The sequence below is a fragment of the Mesocricetus auratus genome, unplaced genomic scaffold (assembly GCF_017639785.1).
Source record: "Mesocricetus auratus isolate SY011 unplaced genomic scaffold, BCM_Maur_2.0 Super-Scaffold_100025, whole genome shotgun sequence".
Lineage (NCBI taxonomy): Eukaryota > Metazoa > Chordata > Mammalia > Rodentia > Cricetidae > Mesocricetus > Mesocricetus auratus.
The window spans coordinates 789,954-811,075 of NW_024429206.1; the positions used below are offsets into that span (position 1 = coordinate 789,954).

Consider the following 21,122-nt stretch of genomic DNA (forward strand, 5'->3'; position numbering starts at 1 on the left):
ACCAAATGATAACCCCTACCTGTCAAATAAGGCTGGCTTTCCCGGGAGGAAAGACATCCGAGGTACTTAAATAGAGGGTGAGGTAGAGACCTCATCTAATCAAGATAAATTAGGTGGAGCTTTCTGCCTAACTTGTTTTCTAAAGAATCCCCCACCCCACCTCAAAACAGTCGGTTGATGGTGATGCACGCCTTTAATCCCAGCACTCAGACAGGCAAATCTGAGTTCGAGGCCAGCCTAGTTTAAAGAGAGAGATCCAGGAAGGTCAGGGTTACACAGAGAAACTGTTTCGAAAAGCCAAAACAAAACCAAGAATCCAATTTCCTCTCCTCCTCGTTTATCCTTTTAACTCCAAGCTTGTTTCTGCTCCACTTGGAGGTCATTACCAGAGAGTAAGCCTTTAAAGGGCCATCCCAAAGTGCTCACTGCTGCTTTCAGAGTTGTGGCACAGCCTAGCCTCCTGGGTATGGTCACTTGCTGAATGAATGTCCCTGTACAATGCAAGCCTCTTCCTGGCCCCCGGAAAGACCTAGAGGCAAACTGCTCCTTAGCGACCCAGATTTACAGAAAGATATCCTAACACCTTTTTACACGACTTAACTCTTTAAGCCTGGCAAGAAGCACCCTCGGCAGAGGCATCTAACCCCAGCTGAGGGCGAAGAGATGGGGATGGGGCGTCTCAAGGTCCCAAGTAGGCACGGCCAGGAAGTCTGGCCTTAACCGAGTTCAGGAATCGCCAGCTCTGGATTCCCTCTCCTCCTGTCAGGCCTTGCTCTACGGGTTGAAATGGAAAGGGATTCCCACGGGTGCCTCACTATGGTGAGGAGGCGACTCCACGTTGACAGTGGAAGGTCGGGTCGCAATTAAGCATAACAGGTCCTAATGAAGGGCTGAGCAAGATGAGGAGGGTTGCTCTGTGAACGCGGATGCCAGGGAGGGCCAAGAGCTCGCACGAAGTTAACGGAGGTGCGGCGTGAAGAGGAATCCGGGAGCAGCCGTGAGCGTGCGCAGTAGAAGGCGCGCGCGTGGCAGGTCTCCCCTTCTGCATGTATGAGGCCCTCCTGCCCGCCTTCCGCTTTACAAAGAGAGAAGGAGAAAGAAAAGAAAAGAAAAACCGTGGTTTTCGAATTGCGCCTCTCGCTCAAAAAGCTGGGAAGTTCACGCATGCGCACGGCGGGAGGTAGCGGTGGGTGGCGACAATGCACACTGCCAGCCTGGAACTCTAGGTGGCGTCAGCTCCCTACTGGGATACAGTGCGCACGCGCGGCGCTAACCACGCGGGGCAGGGCGGGCACGCGCTGGGCTGGGCTGGGCAGGGCAGGACGGAGGCTCGGCGGGGTCATTGGAGCGCAGGCGCAGTGCGGTGTTTGTCTTCCCCGGGCTGACGGGCGGCCTGGCGGCGAGCGGCGGCGGGGAAGATGGCGGCGTCCTCCCTGGAGCAAAAGCTGTCCCGCCTGGAAGCCAAGCTGAAGCAGGAGAACCGGGAGGCCCGGAGGAGGATCGACCTCAACCTGGATATCAGCCCCCAGCGGCCCAGGCCCAGTAAGCTCGGCGGCGTGGGGGAGGGGGCGGGCGGGGCGGGGCGCGCTGGGGCAGGCCCCGCCCACCAGGCAGATCCCGCCCCCGCTTCCGGGGCGCTAGCTCTCCTCCCCTCTGCTCCCTACCGCTGTCAGCTTGCAGAGAGAGGGTCACGGTGACCTGGGAGTCGGGTGGGCAGCCTCCAGGGCGACTTCCTCCCCTCACACACCGAGACCCTGGGGTTCACATCACTGGGACCTGGAGCTTAGCGGCCGAGTCCCCTCACCCGGTGGACCGCCCCCAGTGCTTCGTCACCTGCACCTAGCAGGCTTCCAGACCCGAAGCTCCTGAGAACACAGCCAAGTCTTTCAACCCTACAAACAGTTAATCTCTTTTGACCCGGTGGTTTCCCTCCTGCTGTTTCTGTGATTGTCAAGAGCTCCCCTTCCCTAGCAGACAGTCCACACACACACACACACACACACACACGCGCGCGCGCGCGCTTACCCGTCTGCCCACTTAGGTCACTTAGCCCTCATTTGCATCTAATTAGTTTTTGAATAGCGGTGTTTCCGTTTGGCTTCTGTGGTCACATCTGATGGCTCCTTCTCCTAAACCTGGAAGGGCCTTGTCATTGGGCCCAGCTGCCTGCCTCCTTCATACAGGGGCACCCCAGACCCCAGACCTCAGGGTTGCTGTCTGAGTATGTCTGGCCCTCAGGAGACACATGGCCATCACTCAGCCTGGCAGCATTTGTCTCCTGGGCCCTAGTGACTGACCGCCAGCCCTGCAGACACCTGTGGTCAGTGTGAATGTATCTGGTCCCACTCAGCAGACACACACCTCCCTTCTGCCTCTTCCTTCTCGGGGCCTGCCTCCCTGACATATGGTCCTGTACGGACAGCTGTTCCCCTTTCTTCCTATATGCGCACCTGGCTTGTCACAGTTAGTGTCCTTGTTGTATCCCAGATACCCCAGTCCCCAAGTTTTCTCTGTGGAAGGGATTTGATTTTTCTCCCTCCTCACCAACCCTGCCATCAGTGCCTTGCACACCCTTTCTGTATCCCTCTTGGTCCCCCAGAATGCCTCCTTTATACTCCCTGTGATAAAATCTGTGGCGTAGACTATTACAGTTGTCTGTGGGTCACCCCGGTAACTCCTATAGCTCAGGCGTCTGTCCACTCACTGGTCTCTTGGTAACTTTCACAGCCTGATCTTCCCCCAGCCCTTCCTCTTCTGGCCTGAGTCTGCCAGTTTTCCTCCCTGGGGCGTTTCTTCCAGGGCCTGGAGATACCCAGAGGTGGGGATGCTTTTCCCTGGCTTCTGCCTGGGACTAGAAGCCAGGCCAAGCCTTGGAGGGCCCCTGCCGGACTCTGCAGAGCCATCTTTCCCAGCCCCAGTGTGGATGAGACAGGGTATGCGGTTCTGGGCACCCTAAGAGGTGTCTGCCCCTAGAACAGTGAGACCTGGTAAGGCCGGTGGCTGGCAGGCCCCAAGGAGCCCCTGCAGGTGTCTGTGTCTGTCGACTCCATGCCTTCCTCCACCCTCCCATCTCTGTCGGTTTCTACCATCTCTGCAGTTTGGTGCCTTGCGCCTCCCCCTCTTCATTATGATTTGATTTCTTTTTCTGTTGGACAAATCAGTTATTTCTGTTGTGATTTATCGTGGTGTTTTTTTTCTTCCTTTCCCCATCCAGTTATTGTGATCACTCTAAGCCCTGCTCCTGCCCCGTCCCAGCGAGCAGGTACCAGCCTTTTTATCATTGCTGCTTGCTGTCCGCTCACTGACCTAACCGCTGCCCCTGCTGCAGAGCGCTGTCCATCCCCCCTCATGCTGAGTGTGTGCTGTCTCTTCGTTCTTACCTCCTCCCCCGTCACGTCACCACAGCAGTGGGAGTCTGGCCCAGCCGCACTTTCTCTGTGCCCTCTAGCCTTCCCATTCCTTCTTTGGCTCAGCGTGGAACCCTCAGAGGACGAAATGGGCTCCCCTAATAAGTGGGAGTCTGCGAAGGTGCTTGTGTGTGAGACAGGCAGGCACACTGTCCTATTCAGTTGTGTCAGCTGTGGTGTGAATGAGTGTCGTTACTGCGTACTGTGTGTCCACTCTCAGGGCTAGGAACATAGCAGCAAGTAAAACAGACCAAGCCCCTGTCCTGTGGGCCTGATGCTGCAATAAGGGGTCCATCGCTAGACACCGAGCAAATTCCTGATCCTGCAGAGTAGTCTGGTAGGATGAAGAACTCTGCACAGGGATGCCCAGGGAAAGCCTGTGGAAGATACAGGATTTGAACAAAAGTGTCCCGGGAGGTTGGGGGAGGCAGGGCTGCCCCCCAACACACATATACAAGGACCCCATGCTGGGCAGTTCAGGTATGCTGGTTTCTAGGTGTGCAGTGTCTCGTGCGTATAAGAGGAAGAACACCTGTATTGGCAGATACGAGGAGAGCTGACTGTTGGTGGTAGTGTGTTCCTAGCTTGTGTGTATGCATGGATGTTTGTGTGTAGAAGGATAGAGGGCTGGCCCTGCTCCCATTGTGTGTGTGTGTGTGTGTGTGTGTGTGTGTGTGTGTGTGTGTGTGTGCGTGTGTGAGTGAGATGCTTTTGGTTTACATGTATGTGCACGTGAGTTTGTGCATGTTAGGTTGGTAGTCTGAATAGTGAGCATGTGTCCCCATAATCTGTCATACTGTCTCTCATTCATTCATCCTCACTTCTTCCTCCCTCATGGTCTTACTCTTTCTGTACTCTCCAGGCCTGCCATGTGGCTTGAAAGCCCCTCTAACCTCTGTTCTCTGAGCCTGTGTATATTTCTCTCCCTTTGCCACTCCAGCCCCATCAGATCCATGCTTCAGAGAGTGGGGCCAGCGGTCTTTTCCACGGGTCTGAGCAGCTCAAGAGGCCTTGGTGGCCTGTGTGGGTAAGGGGACTGCTAGGGTATGGAGAGGGCAGAGGTATGGTCCTCACCTCGGAGAGCTGATGTGTCAGATAAAGAAGGCCACAGGTACCCATGGAGATGATCTGTGCACAGTTCCTAGAGTTTGGTGCAACTGGGTTCCCAACCTCCAGGGCTAGAAAGGACCTGAATGTCAGCAGTTAAAGCCCATTTGTCTCTGCCGATTAATCACTGGGTCCAAGTCACCAAAAGCCATTAGGTTGGTTGTGGGAAAAGGAGGTGTAGTAAAGTTAAGAGTGTGGAGAAGTGTGTTAGAAAGTGGCAGGCCTAGCTGGACGTTGGTGGCGCAAGCCTTTAATTTCAGCACTAGGGAGGCAGAGGCAGGAGGATCTCTGTGAGTTTGAGGCCAGCCTGTACTACAACAGCAAGTTCCAGGACAGCCTCCAAAGCCACAGAAAAACCCTGTCTCAAAAAAGCCAAAGGGGGAAAAAAAAAGGCAGGCCTTTAATATAACACTTGAGAGGCAGAGGTAGCCAGATCTCTGTGAGTTCAAGACCAGCCTGGTTTACCAAGTGAGCTCCAAGACAGCTGTTACACAGAGAAACCCTGTCTTGAAAAACAAAAGAAGAAAGAAAAAAAAAAACTAAAAAAAAAAAGTGGTGGCCAGCCACTTTATGTTACTGAAAGTTGCCGGGTGTTGGTGACACACGCCTTTAATCCCAGCTCTCAGGAGGCAGAGACAGTCGGATCTCTGTGAGTTAGAGGCCAGCCTGGGCTACTGAGCAAGTTCCAGGCAGGCTCCAAAACAATACAGAGAAACCCTGTCTCGAAAAACCAAAAAAAAAAAAAAAAAAATGGCAGGCTCTAGGCCACCTGGGAAGTCATGTTTGAAGGATGCTTTTTGCTGATGTCCTGAGCTGAGCTAACTATAATCCTTCCAGGGCACTGGGACCCCCTGAAGTGTGAAAGGTTGATGGAGGGCAGATACTTCCAGAAGCCACAGGGGTCTCACAGCCCCTGCCACTAGGCGAGAGAGACTCCTGGCTCTTCAAGGAACCTACTCTTAATGTCTCATATTCTCTCTGGCTGTCTGTGCAGCACCTCTGGGCAGCTGCATCCCAAGTCTTGGCTCTTTTTCTGTGTTTCTCCTGTCCGTCCGTCCCCACATCCTAACACTGCCCGCCCATCCTGGGGTGCCTGCTGCCTGCCCGCCGCCTGCCTGTAGCATGCCCGAGCTGTCCGCATGCAGGCCATTGGGACGTACCAAGCTCCCCTTCCTGGCCCAGCATCTTCCCCCTGCCCAGCCCAGCTAGCCCCTGGAAGAGCTTTGCCATCTAGATCCTATCAGTTCCTCTTCCCAAGAGCTCAGGCTTAGCCTGGGGTTCTGTTCCTGATCCCTTGACCCCAGTTCTGCAGGCCTGGCTGGGAGATGTACAGATGAGCCAGCTGGCTAGAAGGTGGCCCTGCCTGACCTAGGAGTAGAATCTGGGCAAGACAGTCTGAAACCAGAGTCCCTTAGCTGTTGGCTCTTGTTTGTCCGCAATGCAGTGTTGGCTGGACCAGGTTCCAAGCCGGTCCTGGTGGGCATTCTGTCCTCATGTGGTTCCCATGTGAGCACTGTTGCCCCGGGCCTGCTTCCTGGCACTGGGGCGGAGATTTCTGGCAGAGAGTCCCCCCATTTCTCTGCAGTATGTACTTCAGGACAAGCCCTCAGCCTCTGAAACACCCCTCTCCCACCATCCCATCCCATCTCTTTTCAGATCAGAGGGGTAGAGGTGGTACCCTGGAGATGTCCCAGGGGGTGGGGAAGGAGACCCAATCCAGCAGATCAGGGGGCTGTGCCAGCCAGCCTGGCCAAAGGGACACGAGAGAGGAGAAGATGAGAACCCTGACCCCTTTTGACCAGCTAAATGCTAACTCTTTTCATGCCCCTGGTTTTTAACCCGCCAGCCCTGCAGCTCCCACTGGCCAACGATGGGGGCAGCCGCTCACCATCCTCAGAGAGCTCCCCACAGCACCCTACGCCCCCCACCCGGCCCCGCCACATGCTGGGGCTCCCACCAACCTTGTTCACACCCCGCAGTATGGAGAGGTAAGCTGGTGGAGCAGGGCCACACTGGGTCCTCCTTGTTGTGATTCCAGGGAGGCGGTGGCATCTGTGGGGCCCTTCTGACCAGCTCGTGTTTTGTCCTTCAGCATGGAGATTGACCAGAAGCTGCAGGAGATCATGAAGCAGACAGGGTACCTGACCATCGGGGGCCAGGTACTACTTCCCCATAGGCACCCTGGGGGCTGTGACAGGACCCAGGCAGGCTAGAGGTGGTGGGTGACAGGAGCAGAGGCTCTGGGGACCCTCCAGCTGCCTTGCTCTCCACCCAGCGTTATCAGGCAGAAATCAATGACTTGGAGAACCTGGGCGAGATGGGCAGCGGTACCTGTGGTCAGGTGTGGAAGATGCGCTTCCGGAAGACAGGCCACATCATTGCTGTCAAGGTGAGCCTTCCACACCCCAGTTCCAGGATGTATCCTATGCCCTTGCAGCCTGCCCAGCACTTGAAGCTCCCCTCCTGGCTGTCCCTCCTTGCAGCAAATGCGGCGCTCGGGGAACAAGGAGGAGAATAAGCGCATCCTGATGGACCTGGACGTGGTCCTCAAGAGCCACGACTGCCCCTACATTGTTCAGTGCTTTGGCACCTTCATCACCAATGTGAGCACCTGCCTGAGAGGCCAAGCCTTCTGCCCCATAGGGTCCTCCATGCCCAGAGGTCTCAGGGCATCCTTCTGTCCCATAGGGTCCTCCATGTCCCCAGGTACCAGAGTGTGGCTAGGGTGGGGAGGAAAGCATGGCTGCCCCAAGCCCTGTGTGCCACCTCCCTCTACAGACAGATGTCTTCATTGCCATGGAGCTCATGGGCACGTGTGCCGAGAAGCTGAAGAAGCGAATGCAGGGCCCCATTCCAGAGCGGATCTTGGGCAAGATGACTGTGGCAGTGAGTGCCTAAGTGTGGGCTCGTGTGACTAGGGGGTGCCTCTAGGTTCTGTCCCACCGTGACAGGACCCTGTCTGTCTGTCCCACAGATTGTGAAAGCGCTGTACTATCTGAAGGAGAAGCATGGTGTCATCCATCGTGATGTCAAACCCTCCAACATCCTGCTAGATGAACGGGGCCAGATCAAGCTCTGCGACTTCGGCATCAGTGGCCGCCTTGTTGACTCTAAGGCCAAAACGCGGAGTGCTGGCTGTGCCGCCTACATGGCTGTAAGTGGGCCCGCTGGGTCTGACAAGGGGGTTGGCGGGGCTGGCCCTGCCTTTAAGGTATATTCTCCTCTTCCTCCCTGCAGCCTGAGCGCATTGACCCACCAGACCCCACCAAGCCTGACTATGACATCCGAGCCGATGTGTGGAGCCTGGGCATATCATTGGTGTGTTGGGGCTCCTGTATGGGGACTTGGTGGGAGGGCAGGGATCTCTTACCTGCTGCTCCAGCAATGCCTGTCACCTCCCAGGTGGAGCTGGCAACGGGACAGTTTCCCTACAAGAACTGCAAGACAGACTTTGAGGTCCTCACTAAAGTCCTACAGGAAGAGCCCCCACTCCTGCCTGGTCACATGGGCTTCTCAGGGGACTTCCAGTCATTCGTGAAAGACTGGTGAGCACCCCCCACTCTGCCTGTCCTTTCTCCTCCTCCTCTACTCGGGATGTTCTGGAATGTCAGGTGTCCTCGTGCTGCTGGGGAAAGGGGAAGGGATGAGGTAGGCAGTCACAGATAGCTTGTGGCTAGAGACTGTCGACAGAACCTAATGCTAAAGCCTTAGGAATCACTTTCTGGGTTTGGACCTGGCCTGAGGGGACAGCTGGCCCTGTGGGTGACTGGCATGGTAACCCTAGGGCTTTGCCAGGGAGGTTATGCAGGAAGGCCACGGCTGAGTCTTAACTTCCTCTGGTATGAGCCTCGTATTCTGGTTCCAACTCCCCAGCTGGGTCTTCACCATGCTACCCTGAGCCAGGAGACTTTGTGGATCCCCAGCCTGGTGGAGCCTGGCTGTGAGCAGCTGCTTCTGGCTGATGTGGAAGACCCCTTTATCACTGGGGAGGGCCTGAGCACAGGTGCGCATCCTGGCACGGCCAGGCTCCACCTCCCTGATTCTCATTTCTCTTCCCTCCCTGACTTTCATTTCTCTTTTCTTCCCACTCTTCATCCAGCCTTACTAAAGATCACAGGAAGAGACCAAAGTATAATAAGCTACTTGTGAGTACCTAGCCCCCAATCCCCGCCACATGTGAAGTCCTCCCGGCCTCAGTTACCGGACCCGGAGGACTGACCCCTCATCCTAAGCTAACTCTTGGGCCTACAGGAACACAGCTTCATCAAGCACTATGAGACACTCGAGGTGGATGTGGCATCCTGGTTCAAGGACGTCATGGCAAAGACCGAGTCTCCAAGGACTAGTGGAGTCCTAAGCCAACACCACCTGCCCTTCTTCAGGTAGCCTCATGGCAGCGGCCAGCCCCACAGGGGCCCAGGGGCATGGCCACAGGCCCCCCTTTCCCACCTGGCCAATCCAGCTGCCCATCAGGGGACCTGGGACCTGGACGGCTGCCGAGGGCTGAGGACAGAAAGTAGGGGTACCCATCCACCTCTGACTCCCTACCCACCAGCGGTGGACGGATGGGCATGCTGGTCCCTAATTCTTCCCACTCTGGGGTCAGCCAGCTATGCGAACCCCACCCCACCCCGACAGACACTGTGAACAGAAGACAGCAGGCCATGAGCAGACTCGCTATTTATTCAATCAGAACCTCTGGGCTGGGGTGACCCCTAGGGGCAGAGAGAAAGCCCCTGTCCCTTTCCCCACACTCCTAGTGTCTGTCTCTCCACTGTCTCTCACACATGCTTGCTCTCCATCTTTCCCTCCCCCCTCCCTTCCTTCCTTTGTCCCTTTCTGGTTTCCTGTCTCCCTCCCAGCCTCCTCTCTCCTAGCCTAAGCCTGGGCCCAGCCACTCCTACCCCTCAGTGGAAGCCCCAGGTCCACCCAGGCCTCCTCAAGTCCTTGCCCCAGGATAGCTTTGTGGGCATTGCGACTGCAGCCAAATGGGTTGCTGTCTCTGTGTCTGTCTGTCTCTCTCTTTGATCTCAGGGGGTCCTTTTTGGAGTTTATTGTATTTTATTGTACTTGGTGGGGTGTGGGGGGGGGCTTGTCCTCATGGGGTGTGTCGGTACCTTCAGAAACTTTTACCAAAGTAATGTTTAGCTGCTTGTGGTGGGCCCCCTCCTCTCCATTGCCCTCAGGCATTGCGGGGTTGGACTGCTTGCTGCTGCTCTTTGTCAGCTCTGGCCTGGAGAGACCAGGCTCAGTTGGGGGATCCTCACATGGGACTGGGGACTGGTTACAGCTTGGGGCTGAGTAAAAGAGCTCAGGTGGTACCGAGGGAGACCAAGGGGCCTCGGCCACACAGATGGCCTTCCGGAAAGGTGTCTGAGGGGTGCAGTAGAGAATAGCAGGTAGGAGGGAGGGGCTGGAGGGAATCGTGGCAGGAGTGAGGCTGAGGGGCAGAAGGAGGGGTTCCGAAGAAGTCAGGGATTGGGAATCACGGGAGTAGATGTGGAGGTCCGAGCACGTGTGTCAGAGACAGGATGGCTTGAGTGCGAGCGAGGAAGGCCAGGGTATTGGTATGTGAAGTGACTTACTCCCATTGTGCCCCTGAGCGTCCCTTAGCTCACCCAGAGCTGGCCAGCTCCAACCCACCTTGTGGCCTGGACTGGGCCAGGTGTCTGTCCCATTGTCCTGCAATAGCCAGGATAGGGTGGGTATGTTTCTTTTTTGTTGGTGATGCATGCAAATCAAGTGGACAAGAGAACAATAGAACAGAACAAAGCAAAACATACTTTAAGACCACAAACAAAACCCAGCACCAAAGCTGAGAAACTTTGCTGGATGTAGCTGATGCAACTGTAGGCTTAGGTGACACTGTGGCTCTTAACTATCCTGTTGACTCATCTTCATCATACTCACACAATGCGCATGTTTAAATTGCAATAGAGGTCATCTTCTATGCCTGGGGCAGGGCCCCCTCCTTACTCCCTATGTTGGGGAGGTGGAGTGAAGTAGGGGTACAGTAACAAGCCTGGCCCCCACCTTTACCATTCTGAGGCTAGCCACCAGCATGGGCAGCCTCCATGGGTAGTTAGGTCACTTGGCTGGTTCCCGTGCCAGCACAGGCCCAAGACTGGGCCACATGGTTTTATTTTTATTTAACTTTATTTTCTGTGCGTGTCTCTGTCTGTCTGTCTGTCTGTTGTCTGTCTGTCTCTGTCTGTGTCCACCCCCCTCCAGTGTTAAATGGGAGCCTGGGGGAGTCTCCCACTTCCCCACCTCTCCCAAATCCTTCCCTCTGTCACCAGCCATCCCTCTGGCCCAGGCAGAGTGGGTGTCAGGCAGGTAAGGACCTGGAGTGGCCTGGTCCTACCCTCTGGCCCATGGACTCCTCCTCAGGCCACCAGTGTTGCTCTCTCCCTTTTTAAAACAAAGTACCCTTGTTTGTAAATCCTTAGATGCTTGAGAATAAAACCCTTCCCTTTTCTTCTGAATATGGTGTCCTAAGCCTGATAGAATTATAGACTCGGGAAGGGGCTGGGAGGAGGCTTTTAGTGTGTGGGTAAACACTGCATTCATGAGACACAGCTGGGAGCGGAACAGGAGGTGTTTAGAGTGACTTAGGGTGTCATGCCACCTTGTGAGGGGTCCCCTTGCCCTAGGAATCTCAGCACATAAGAAAGCCCGTATCCATGCAGGCCTTGAGCATGCGCTCTAATGTCAGCGCCTGCATCCTCCGCCCCCGCTCCTGCTCCCTGCTTCCCTGAGTGGCAGACGCTCCAAGGCCAGGGCTGCCTACCCACACCTACCCACAGGGCTGAGGACAGCCCAACCAGGTGCCTGCTGCTGGTCTGGAGCACTCCAACCTGGACAGGCCACCATGGTGGGCACTATACTCCTGCTCCTGGCTCTGCTCCCTGGGACAGCCAGTGTGCTCAATGCACCACTTGGTATGTAGAAGCTGGCACAGGGGGCGGGGGCAACATGTCCCACTTCCCTATCGTTCTTTCTCAGCTTAGTTTTGCACCTGAGTGTGTGTGTGGTGGGGGGGGGGGAGTCCGTCCCCTTGTCTTTCTCCCAAGCTAGCCACTCTGCCAGTTTCCTCAAAGTTCTCAACCAGGCGATGGCAGGGGTTGTGAGATTGGGGCCAGGTGTGCAAGTCATTCTTGAGAAAAAAAAAAACCCAACCAACTGCCACTTGATGGCAGTCACTGACCTGTATAGAGCCTGTTAGTGCACATAAGTGCAGGCCTGGGTGAGCACAAAGGAAGAGACTGTCCACCATCACCTGTTGGAGCTGTCCTCCGTTTATCTGGGGCCTTGGATCTCTATTGAACCGAAATTCCCATTCCACTTGCCTTCTAGGGAGGGTGCTCTCCTGAGCACAGCGGATGTCAGCACCTACCTCTCCTTAGTGGTCAGTGGGTCATAACGCATCTCTTAGACTAAGACTTAGAGCAACCTGGACCAGGCAGAGAACCCTGATTTGATTTTGCCCAACTGAACACCATCACAGGCTCCGTGTATCCCCTGACCCCCTTGCTAGTCTGCGGGTGGCAAAGGAGGTCGGAAAAGGAAGGAACACAGCTTTGTGCGGGTTTTGACTACTAGACAGTGATGTCACTAGCGGGTATATGGTAGTAACTTGGAGAGAATTTGGCACATAGCTGAGCTCTGGTTAAAAAAGAGACCACCTATCATGCGTCCCTTTTCCAAGAGAGGCTAGAGGCAGAGGCCCTCGGCTAGAAGGAATGTGTCCCTCCTTGCTCTGCTCCCTTTCAGCACCCCCGTTCCCTGGGGCACCTGGCCCCTGGCTTCGCAGACCCCTTTTCAGTCTGGATTTATCAGACACAGAGGACTCATTCCCTCGCCGCACTGGGCCACTGGAGGTTCCGGCCGACAGCCTTGTGTTTGTGCAGGTGCGGCTGCCTGAAACACCGTGGGTGGGTGGGAATAAATGGGGACCGGTCGACCTTGATGGTGCCTTGGTCCCTCAGGCGGCCCTGGCCCGTCCTTCACGGAGATGGGACCTGGCCTTGCATCGCTGCTCAGTAACGCCTTCCTCACGCCCGGCCCTGGGGCCTGCTCTGGTGCTTCTACGTGGGGGCTGCCCCGCTGACAGCTCTGTCAGCTTCTCACCACCTCCACACCCGGATGCTGCTCGCCCCACACGCTTCAGCTTCCGCCTGCGCCCAGTATTCAACGCCTCAGTGCAGTTCTTGCAATGCCAGATGAGTCGCTGCCGCCGTCGAAGCCACCGAGCTGTCCGCCAGACACCAACGCCTCTGACCCCACCAGCGCCTTCGCAGGTGCGCGCTTGCAGAAGCAGTAGCCTGAGCACGCGCGGAAGATTCTCTGTAGCTAGTCATAAGCCTCCCCAGCAGCTTATGGACCTGGGAGGCAGAGTGTTTTAAGATCTCGGTTCCTCTTAGGAAGGGTACTGGGTACAGAGCTACCCTTCGTGGATCTCCCTGCACAAGTACTCCCCGGGAGACAGGAAATGCACAGCCTTGGGTTCTGGGTTCCTCGGGTGGGAATCTGAAGTTCTTTTAGGGCTGTAAGATTGGATGCAGATAACCGTGACACGTCCAAATCTCTGCGCACCTGCTTTGCGTGCCTCACTTGGGACGAGAGGCTGGCATATGGGGTGTCCTAGGGCTGAAACCACGTCTCTGTTAGGGGTTGGGCACAGGAGTCCTGTGGTGACCTCCTGCCTCTAGTAGAAACATGGAAGTTTAAGTAAGTCCATTTTAGGAGCTCTGGGGGACCATCCCAGAATCACCACGGCCCTGATGTCTGGTATCTCCCCTCCCAACCCAGTGTCTGCCTCAGGATGAGGCATGCGCGGGCAGCGGTGAGAGCCTTGGTACCGACAGCAACCATCTGCACACGCTGACTCAGCCCATCGTAGTCACAGTACCTCGTCCGCCCCCTAGTAAGCTCGCAAGAGGCCCTGGAACCCGGGAGGGAAATGCAACTAGGTCCATGGCCTGGTCTCAGCCTTGCACACATCCCACATCCCCATAGGGCCGTCCAAGAGCCTCCCGGGCAGGGCCCTGGGTCCGGAACCGCCCGCTCCAGTCACTGCAGCTCTGGAGCCGGCACCAGTGGTGGCGTTGGTGTTGGCGGCATTCGTGCTGGGTGCTGCGCTAGCCGCTGGGCTCGGTCTCGTCTGCGCGCACTCAGGTACCGACTTCTGCCCCGCCAGAACCCCACTCCTATTTCCATAGGTCCAGACAGCTTATCGCCCCTACCCCACCACCACCACCCCGCAGCGCCCCCACAACACTGAACTTTCTTGGATCTGGCCCTCAGGGCTAGTACAGTGCAGCAGCTCCCACTAGGGGGCGCGCTTACCCTGGCGCAGTGCACAGACAACCCCTATTCTAGCCAGCTGCTTCTTTCAGCACCTCCGACCCCAGGCCAACCTCCTAGAGCTTCGCCCAGCGGCCCCCAGCTCCAGAGTCCATAGCAGGCAGGTAAGTACCGGGTGCAAAGATCTGGAACAAGAGCTAGAAGAAGGAGGTGGTGGATCCTTCAAAGCGTTGACTCACTGGGCTCCAAGTAGTTTGTGTATTCATTTAATCTTTTGGACAGCCTTCAGGTGACTGCTTTTATAATGTTCAGTAGAGATTTTTAAAAAACGAGGCAATTTATGAGGTTAAGTAACTTGCCAGAGATGGAGCTGGAAATAGAATTTGAGGAATGGGGTCACCAGCAGTAAAGAAAGAGGGTCCTTAAGACTTGAGCAGACGTAGGGATTTAGACACCAGTTCTTACTTAGTCTCACACCGGTGCATAGACTGAGGGAGGAAGCCAACACCTGCTGGGAAAATGTTGTGACCTGAGTAGTGCTCTCCCAGGCTGAGCCTCTGCCACCCCCCCCCTCTAGAGTTGGCGCAACCCAGTGAGGTCCTGAGATGTACCCAGCCAAGGATTCCGAGCCCTTTGAGAGGACTCCTGCCCATCTCTCCTGCCTGCCCCCCCCCGCCTTCTCATCCCTACTCCCCTGGTTCAAAATAAACGGATGAGCTGCCTGCTAACGTCTAGTGGAGTCAATGTGCTCCCAAGCACAGGGTGGCGGGGTGGGAGTGGGGTTAGGGAAGGCAAGCTCCAGGCTGTGCCTTGGGACTAAAGCTTGGGGGAGATTTGTGGCTGGGATAGACTTAGATCGGAGGAGTGCAACTCCAGCCCCCATGAACACATATACCCAGGGAGAGTCAGGGGCCATTTGCCTGGAACAGAAAATGACACCCAACTTGGCCACCGTAAGTTTAAATTAAGTCCTGCTTCCTTCCCCCATTGCAACACCAGCTCCTTCACTCTTCACCAAGTCAGACCTTTGCTCTCCCCCGGGCCCCGCCTTCATTCAGGTCTCCATGTGCCTCTTGACTCCCTCCTACTCAAACGCCCCTCCTCTGTGCAACAATGGACGTCCAGGGTTAGCTTACCCATGAGGAAATCGAGGCTCAGCAATACCAAACCACCTTTGTCAAAGTCTCCAGGGATATGGACCCCCATAACCCGGAACTGTGTTTCTTTCAAGCTAGGCTCTCACCATGTAGCCCAGGCTAACCTGGAACTCAATGGTCTTCTTGTGTCCGCTTCCCAAATGCTGAGATTAGTAGTCACCACTCCTGGCAAGCCAGGGTTGTTTTGTTTGTTGAGATTTCTGTGTGAGTGTTTTGCCTGCATGTATGTATGTGTATGATATGCATGACTGTGCTTGGAGAGGTCAGAAGAGGATATCGGATCCCTTGGAGCTATAATTGATCGATGCTGGGAACCAAAGTAGTGTCATCTGTGAGAACTGCAAGTGGGCCGGGTGTGGGTGCGTATGTCTTTAAATCCAGCATTCTGGAAGACCTCTGTGAGTTTGAGGCCAGCCTGGTCTACATATTGAGATCCAGCCCACCAGGGCTACAGGGAGAGACCCTGCATCGCACATGACAAACCCACTGTTGTTTGTTTTTTGAGGCAGGGTTTCTCTGTGCCACGCCCGCTTCGCAGCCTGTGTCCGAGAATGTGCGGAGGGTGTCAGGGATCGACAACACAGAGACCCAAAGGCTCCTCAAGAAGGCTCTCTTTTATTCCTATTTTGGCTCGTTATTATATACCCTGACACCAGAGGTGGAGGCGGGTGGGTCTGAAGAGGGGGTTCCCGTGGGCCAGCCCTTTTCAGGAACTTATTGCCCCAGGCATTGTATTATTTTTAGTAAACATGTTTTTAGTAAACTTTGTCTTACAGCTGCCTACTCCCAGGCTGATGGGGAAGTGGGTCTCTGCCCAAGGTCTGATGTCCCCACATCTCTGTATTGTTTTGGAGGCTGCCCTGGAACTCGCTCTGTAGAGCAGGCTGGCCTCGAGTTCACAGAGATCCACCTGCCTCTGCCTCCCGAGTGCTGGGATTAAAGGTGTGCGCCACCAACGCCCGGAATGAGGTGAAAAGAAAAGCACATAGTTTATGTTTCATGAGTTGGCTCAGGAATATAGGGTCTAAAGCTTTGGCTTCAGTTCATGAGTGATATAAAGCGCAGATAAAACTCGGGGATTCCGCTGGGCGGTGGTGGCGCACGCCTTTAATCCCAGCACTCAGGATTTAGAGGCAGGAGGATATCTGTGAGTTCGAGTCGAGCTCGGTCTACAGAGTGAGTTCCAGGACAGACAGGACTACACAGAGAAACCCTTGCCTCGAAAGAAAAACCACAACAAAACCTCGGGGATCCCTCGCCATCCTCGGTCTCCCCTCCAGAGCCATTGCTTCAGCTGACAAACGCGAGCCACGCCCCCATTTGCTACGCCTTCCGCGTAGTGCTTTTTCAGAACTTCGCAGCCACCGTAGCTCCGCCCTCCAGGAGAGACAGCGACTGAGTTGCGGTATGAAGCCACCGCAGCGAAGTCGGAAGGTGCCCGCCCGCTATGTAGGTGAGACTACCGGCCCCACAGCTTGGAGCCCCCGCGAGATGCGGCATCTACTGAGACTGCTCCAGGCTCGGCGGGACCAGCCGGAGCCAGACGCCGCGGAGCTGGCCAAAGAGCTGCGGGGCCGCAGCGAGGCCGAGGTGGGACCCCGGGGCTGGGGGCAGAGACCGGGAGCGTGCGGGCCGGGCAGAGCCGGAGCGGGCCGAGTGGGTGGAGCTCGGTGGCGGGGCCGTTGTGGCGCTTTGGAGCGGACCCTGGTTACATCTAAGGGGCCTGACTGCTCAGTGGAGGGGCGACCCTGAAGCTTAGGGTGAAGCTGGGGTCGGGGGAGGACCAGGGTGGCACGCTACTAGATTGTGGGTCTGTATGCAAAGAAAGTGGAGCTGAGCCGGGCGCGGCGCACGCCTTTAATCCCAGCTCTCAGGAGGTAGAGGCAGGAGGATCTCTGTGAGTTCGAGATCAGCCTGGTCTAAAAGAGCTAGTTCCAGAGAAACCCTGTGTCGAAAAAAGAAAGGGGGGGTAGAGCTGCTGGGCATTGGTGGTGCACACCTTTAATCATAGCGCTGGGAGGCAGAGGCAGGAGGATCTCTGTGAGTTCGAGATCAGCCTGGTTTAAAAGAGCTAGTTCCAGAGAAACCCTGTGTCGAAAAAAGAAAGGGGGGTAGAGCTGCTGGGCATTGGTGGTGCACACCTTTAATCATAGCGCTGGGAGGCAGAGGCAGGAGGATCTCTGTGAGTTCGATTCAGCCTGGTCTACAGAGCGAGTTCCACGATAGTCAGGGCTACTCGGAGATGGAGAAAAAGGAAGGAAGGAAGGAAGGAGAAGAAGTGAACATGAGTAGGGATGTGAGTGGGTAAGCCTGGAGGTGGGGCGTGAGCGGTGGGTGGAGTGCCTTTGTGGGTGAGGCTGGGGAGAGTTGTGAGGCTCCAGGGAGTGTGGCCAGGGGAAATCAAGGGCGGATTGGAGGTGAAGTGAGGCGGGGAACGGCTCAGGATGGAGCTGGTAGCTGTGTGTGCTGGCATGCGCCTTTAATCCCAGCACGTGGGATCCCAGAACTGAGTCTTACAGCTGCCCGGTCTCCATATTCCAGGGCAGTTAGTACTATCTCTACCAGTCCTACCAGTGCTGTATAAATCAGCCTAACAACGAAGGTGAAGTCGGACAGGACCTTTGGTTAGTTCTCATTAGAAGAGCAGACTATAGCCCCAGCAAGGAGCAAGAATAGGCCCGGCGTCTACATTTACATTAGGTGGCTGGTCACACACGGGGGCCTTGTCTTTCGTCCCGGCAGTTTCGGGAAGACCCAACATTGGGCTAGTCCAGGGTAGGGAGCAGTGGCAGTCCCTGAAACAAACAAGGCAGTAGACTTTGCTTTTGCCTGCATTTCTGAGCTCAGAGAAAGCTTGTCCTCCTTGTCCAGATCTGCCGATTTATCCAGCAGCTCAAAGGTCGAGTGGTTCGTGAGGCCATTCGGAAGGTGCACCCAGGAGGCACAGACGGTCTAAGGCGTCAAGAAGCGCAGCTCCCAGCCCCCATAGAGGTGAGGCAGGTGGCTAAAGTGCGGGCTGCCTAGGGCTGGCCCTTGAAGGAGGGAGGATAACCTGGTCAGAGGGATTCCAGGAAGGGCAAAGCCTGGGAGGTCCCTGGGGACGGGTCTCCAGACTGACCGTGCGCCTGGGCTTCACCCAGGTATGGATGGATCTTGCTGAGAAACTGACAGGCCCACTGGAGGGAGCCCTGACTGCAGCTTTCTCCCAGGTACACCCGCCGGCCCTCAGCAGGTCAAGGGTATCTGTTACAGGACAGCGGTGGGTATGGCCCAGTGGGTTTAGTCAGGCAGTGGTGGTGTATAGAATCTCTAAATCTGAAGGAAAGAGACTCACCAGCTGAGTTCCCTGCCTCCCCTGCCAGTACCCAAAAAGAAAAGTAGGGGGAAATGTAGATGAGGGTCCTGGGCCTTTGCTGCTGCCAAACCAACGACCCCAGCAAGGCAGCGACACTTGAGTCATGTGTCTAAGGCCATCTCTTGTATGTGTCGCCTTCAGAATGGCAAGGAGGGTTTGGTAAGTGGGTAGAGCTACAGGACTTATTGTAGGCCTAGCAGGGCAGTGTGGAAGGTGACAGACTTCCCCCTTCCCTTCCCTTCCCTTCCCTTCCCTTCCCTTCCCTTCCCTTCCCTTCCCTTCCCTTCCGCTCCCCTCCCCATCAGGTGCTCACCATTGCTGCTGCAGAACCCGTCAGCCTCCTGCACTCCACCCCGGCCAAGCCCACGAAGGCCTGTGGAAAGCCACTGCCGTTCTTGGGTACCCAAGGAGGGCAGAGGGACCCTGACCTTGAAGGCGGGCCCGCCCCTATGACCACTGAGTTCACTCCTGAGGCCTCCATCCCTGTCCCTAAGCCCTCTGACTCCAACCCTGACACCTTGGGCCTTGCCTCTGAGGTCACTGTCTCTGATACCCCAACCAAGTCCCCGGCTGGCCCCTCTGCAGAGAGAGATTTGGCTGTGGACTTCGAGAAGATCTACAAATACCTGTCCTTCTCCTCCAGAAATGGCCATGGCCCTGAGCTCTCAGCAGCTGGTAAGAGGAGTTGGGGAGGAGAGGGGCTCCAGTGGAGGGTGGTTGGGGCATAGGGTCAAACCTTGTCCCCTCATTCTTGCCCTTTCCTTCTGTCAGAGTCAGCTGTGGTCCTTGACCTGCTCATGTCACTTCCAAAGGAGCTGGCCCACCTGCCTTGCACAGCCCTGGTGGAACATATGACAAAAACATATGCTCAGCTGATGGCCCCCCAGACTTCTCTCCCTGCTGGGAAGAGCTCCAGGCCTGGGAGTGAAGACAGAGGGACTGCCTCCAAGGGGCCAGAGGAGCCTGACCAAGCCAGTCCTCAAGCCTCTGAGCGCATGGAACAGAGGCCGGCCTGGCAAGCAGTTGGGACTTGCCCACTGAACCCATTCCTGGTACCCCTAGAGCTATTGGGCCAGGTGCCCACCCCTTCGAGGTGAGGAATATGGAAACCAGATATGCTGACTTCTTCCTGGAACTTCAGTCCAGCACCATTGTACCGGGTGGCCAGGAGGATGATTGTGGAAGTCCCTGACATGGTGTCCAGCCACCGGCTACATCTTCAGATGCTTCCTACAGCAGCAGCCTCAGAACGGGAAGTAGGGCTCTAATGAGTGGAGACAGGGGATCTGCACACACAGGCAGAATTCCTGGACAGACAGGTGGGGCTGGCTTCCCTAACCCAGCTGGGCCTTGTGCTCTGCTGTGGGTACCACGACAGCATCATCTGCTTCAAGTATCTGCCCTCCTCAAGCTGGGCTTGCATTTAGATTCCCTTACCTAACTGACCACTGTACCTTTCCCTCCACCCTTTTCTGGGGTGTCCTGTAACTCTCAATAAAGCTATCATCTAAGTAGCTAACTACGCTCTTTTCCTTGTGACAAAGATGGGAGTGGGGGCTCTGAAATGACAGTTTGGGAGCTGGAGCAAGACGCCAAGGACGAGTGTGCCATCCCTAGCAAAAGCTGGTGCCTGGGCGGTGAAATAGCTCCAAGGGTTAAGTGCTTAGTGTGCAGCCTGGCAACCTGAGATTAATTCCTTGAACTCATGTAAAGGTGAAGAAAACAATTCCTCAAAGTCGTGTGAATGCACACTACAGCACGTACACCCATACCGAGCACACAAGTGTATAATCATTTAAAAAGCTGTTACTTAGAGTGACCTTAGTTTGGCCATAAGGAGCTCCTTGGTGACTGTGGAGGTGGCTCTGAGAAATGGGTGGAAGAGGAAAGCTGGGCTGGTCGCATGTGGGACAGGTGTTAGGGACAAGATTTCAGAGCAAAGCTATGTTCCAGGGAGGAAAGGTGGATTCCTCTGGGGGACTCGCAGAGGGTGGAGGGGGAAGGGAATGGAGCCTCAGCTCCCCTTAGAAATAAATGGAGGAGCCGGGCGTTGGTGGCGCACGCCTTTAATCCCAGCACTCGGGAGGCAGAGGCAAGTGGATCTCTGTGAGTTCGAGGCCAGCCTGGTCTACCGAGCGAGTTCCAGGACAGCCTCCAAAAACAATACAGAGAAACCCTGTCTCGAAAAACCAAAAAAAAAAAAAAAAAAAAAAAAAGAAATAAATAAATGGAGGAGGGAGGCAGACCTGGAGGAGCGTTAGGATGGTGTGGGTTAGAGCTGGGGGAGTGGCTAGAGTCATTGTTGAACCCCAAGACCCCACACTTCCCTTTGTGCTGTTGGGCTTCCCACAGTACAAAGGACAGGCCTGGGGAACTAGGCCTCTCGGGAACTAGGCGCCCTCCCATGACAGCTCCCTCCCCCACGCCTAACAAGTTGTCTCAGAGTGAGTAAAATTTCTGTTCCCTGAGCTGTGCCTTCGCATGGCTTTCCTTTTATAGAAAGGCTCAATTCTCCCCACACACACTGCACACGGCTCGCTCCTTGAGGCTCACAACACCTCTCCCAGGCAGACTATGGAGCCTAGCCAACCCACTCCATGGTCACAGCCAAACCCACAGGTTCTGAGACACACTTGATGGTGGGGACAGGAGGGATCAGGCTCAGGAGTTGGGGGGATGCAAGTTGGTTTATGGAAAGCAACCTCCAGGCTTCCTGAAGGCACTCCATTCTAGCTCCCCAGAGTCCCCAGATTCCCCAGAGGTTCCCTGGGTCAAGGGGAAAAGAGTGCA

The 21,122-nt window shown here is 55.7% G+C and overlaps 3 protein-coding genes across 4 annotated transcripts; all 3 read left to right on the forward strand.

Annotated features, from left to right (window-relative positions):
* Window positions 1-1,342: 1,342 nt before the first annotated feature.
* On the forward strand, window positions 1,343-10,999 carry Map2k7 (mitogen-activated protein kinase kinase 7). Of its 2 annotated transcripts, XM_005085285.4 has the most exons (12): window positions 1,343-1,542; window positions 3,215-3,262; window positions 6,361-6,502; window positions 6,607-6,673; window positions 6,790-6,903; window positions 6,998-7,117; window positions 7,293-7,400; window positions 7,489-7,668; window positions 7,752-7,832; window positions 7,917-8,059; window positions 8,614-8,659; window positions 8,766-10,999. In XM_005085285.4, exons 1-12 carry the CDS (start codon window positions 1,419-1,421, stop codon window positions 8,898-8,900), a joined length of 1,308 nt encoding a protein of 435 aa, XP_005085342.1. In that variant the 5' UTR covers window positions 1,343-1,418; the 3' UTR covers window positions 8,901-10,999. The 2 variants fall into 2 exon arrangements, with proteins under 2 accessions (XP_005085342.1, XP_005085343.1); XM_005085286.4 differs by lacking the exon at window positions 3,215-3,262 and having other exon boundaries at window positions 1,344-1,542.
* Window positions 11,000-11,123: 124 nt separating this feature from the next.
* Tgfbr3l (transforming growth factor beta receptor 3 like) lies at window positions 11,124-15,565 on the forward strand. The gene is made up of 6 exons (XM_013124646.3): window positions 11,124-11,455; window positions 12,288-12,814; window positions 13,326-13,440; window positions 13,533-13,691; window positions 13,913-13,984; window positions 14,398-15,565. The coding sequence occupies exons 1-5, from the start codon at window positions 11,386-11,388 to the stop codon at window positions 13,975-13,977; spliced, it is 936 nt and encodes a 311-aa protein (XP_012980100.2). The 5' UTR covers window positions 11,124-11,385; the 3' UTR covers window positions 13,978-13,984; window positions 14,398-15,565.
* A 587-nt stretch (window positions 15,566-16,152) lies between these two features.
* On the forward strand, window positions 16,153-19,851 carry Snapc2 (small nuclear RNA activating complex polypeptide 2). The gene is made up of 5 exons (XM_005085287.4): window positions 16,153-16,567; window positions 17,849-17,968; window positions 18,118-18,186; window positions 18,638-19,007; window positions 19,104-19,851. The coding sequence occupies exons 1-5, from the start codon at window positions 16,385-16,387 to the stop codon at window positions 19,427-19,429; spliced, it is 1,068 nt and encodes a 355-aa protein (XP_005085344.1). The 5' UTR covers window positions 16,153-16,384; the 3' UTR covers window positions 19,430-19,851.
* The last annotated feature ends 1,271 nt before the right edge of the window (window positions 19,852-21,122 follow it).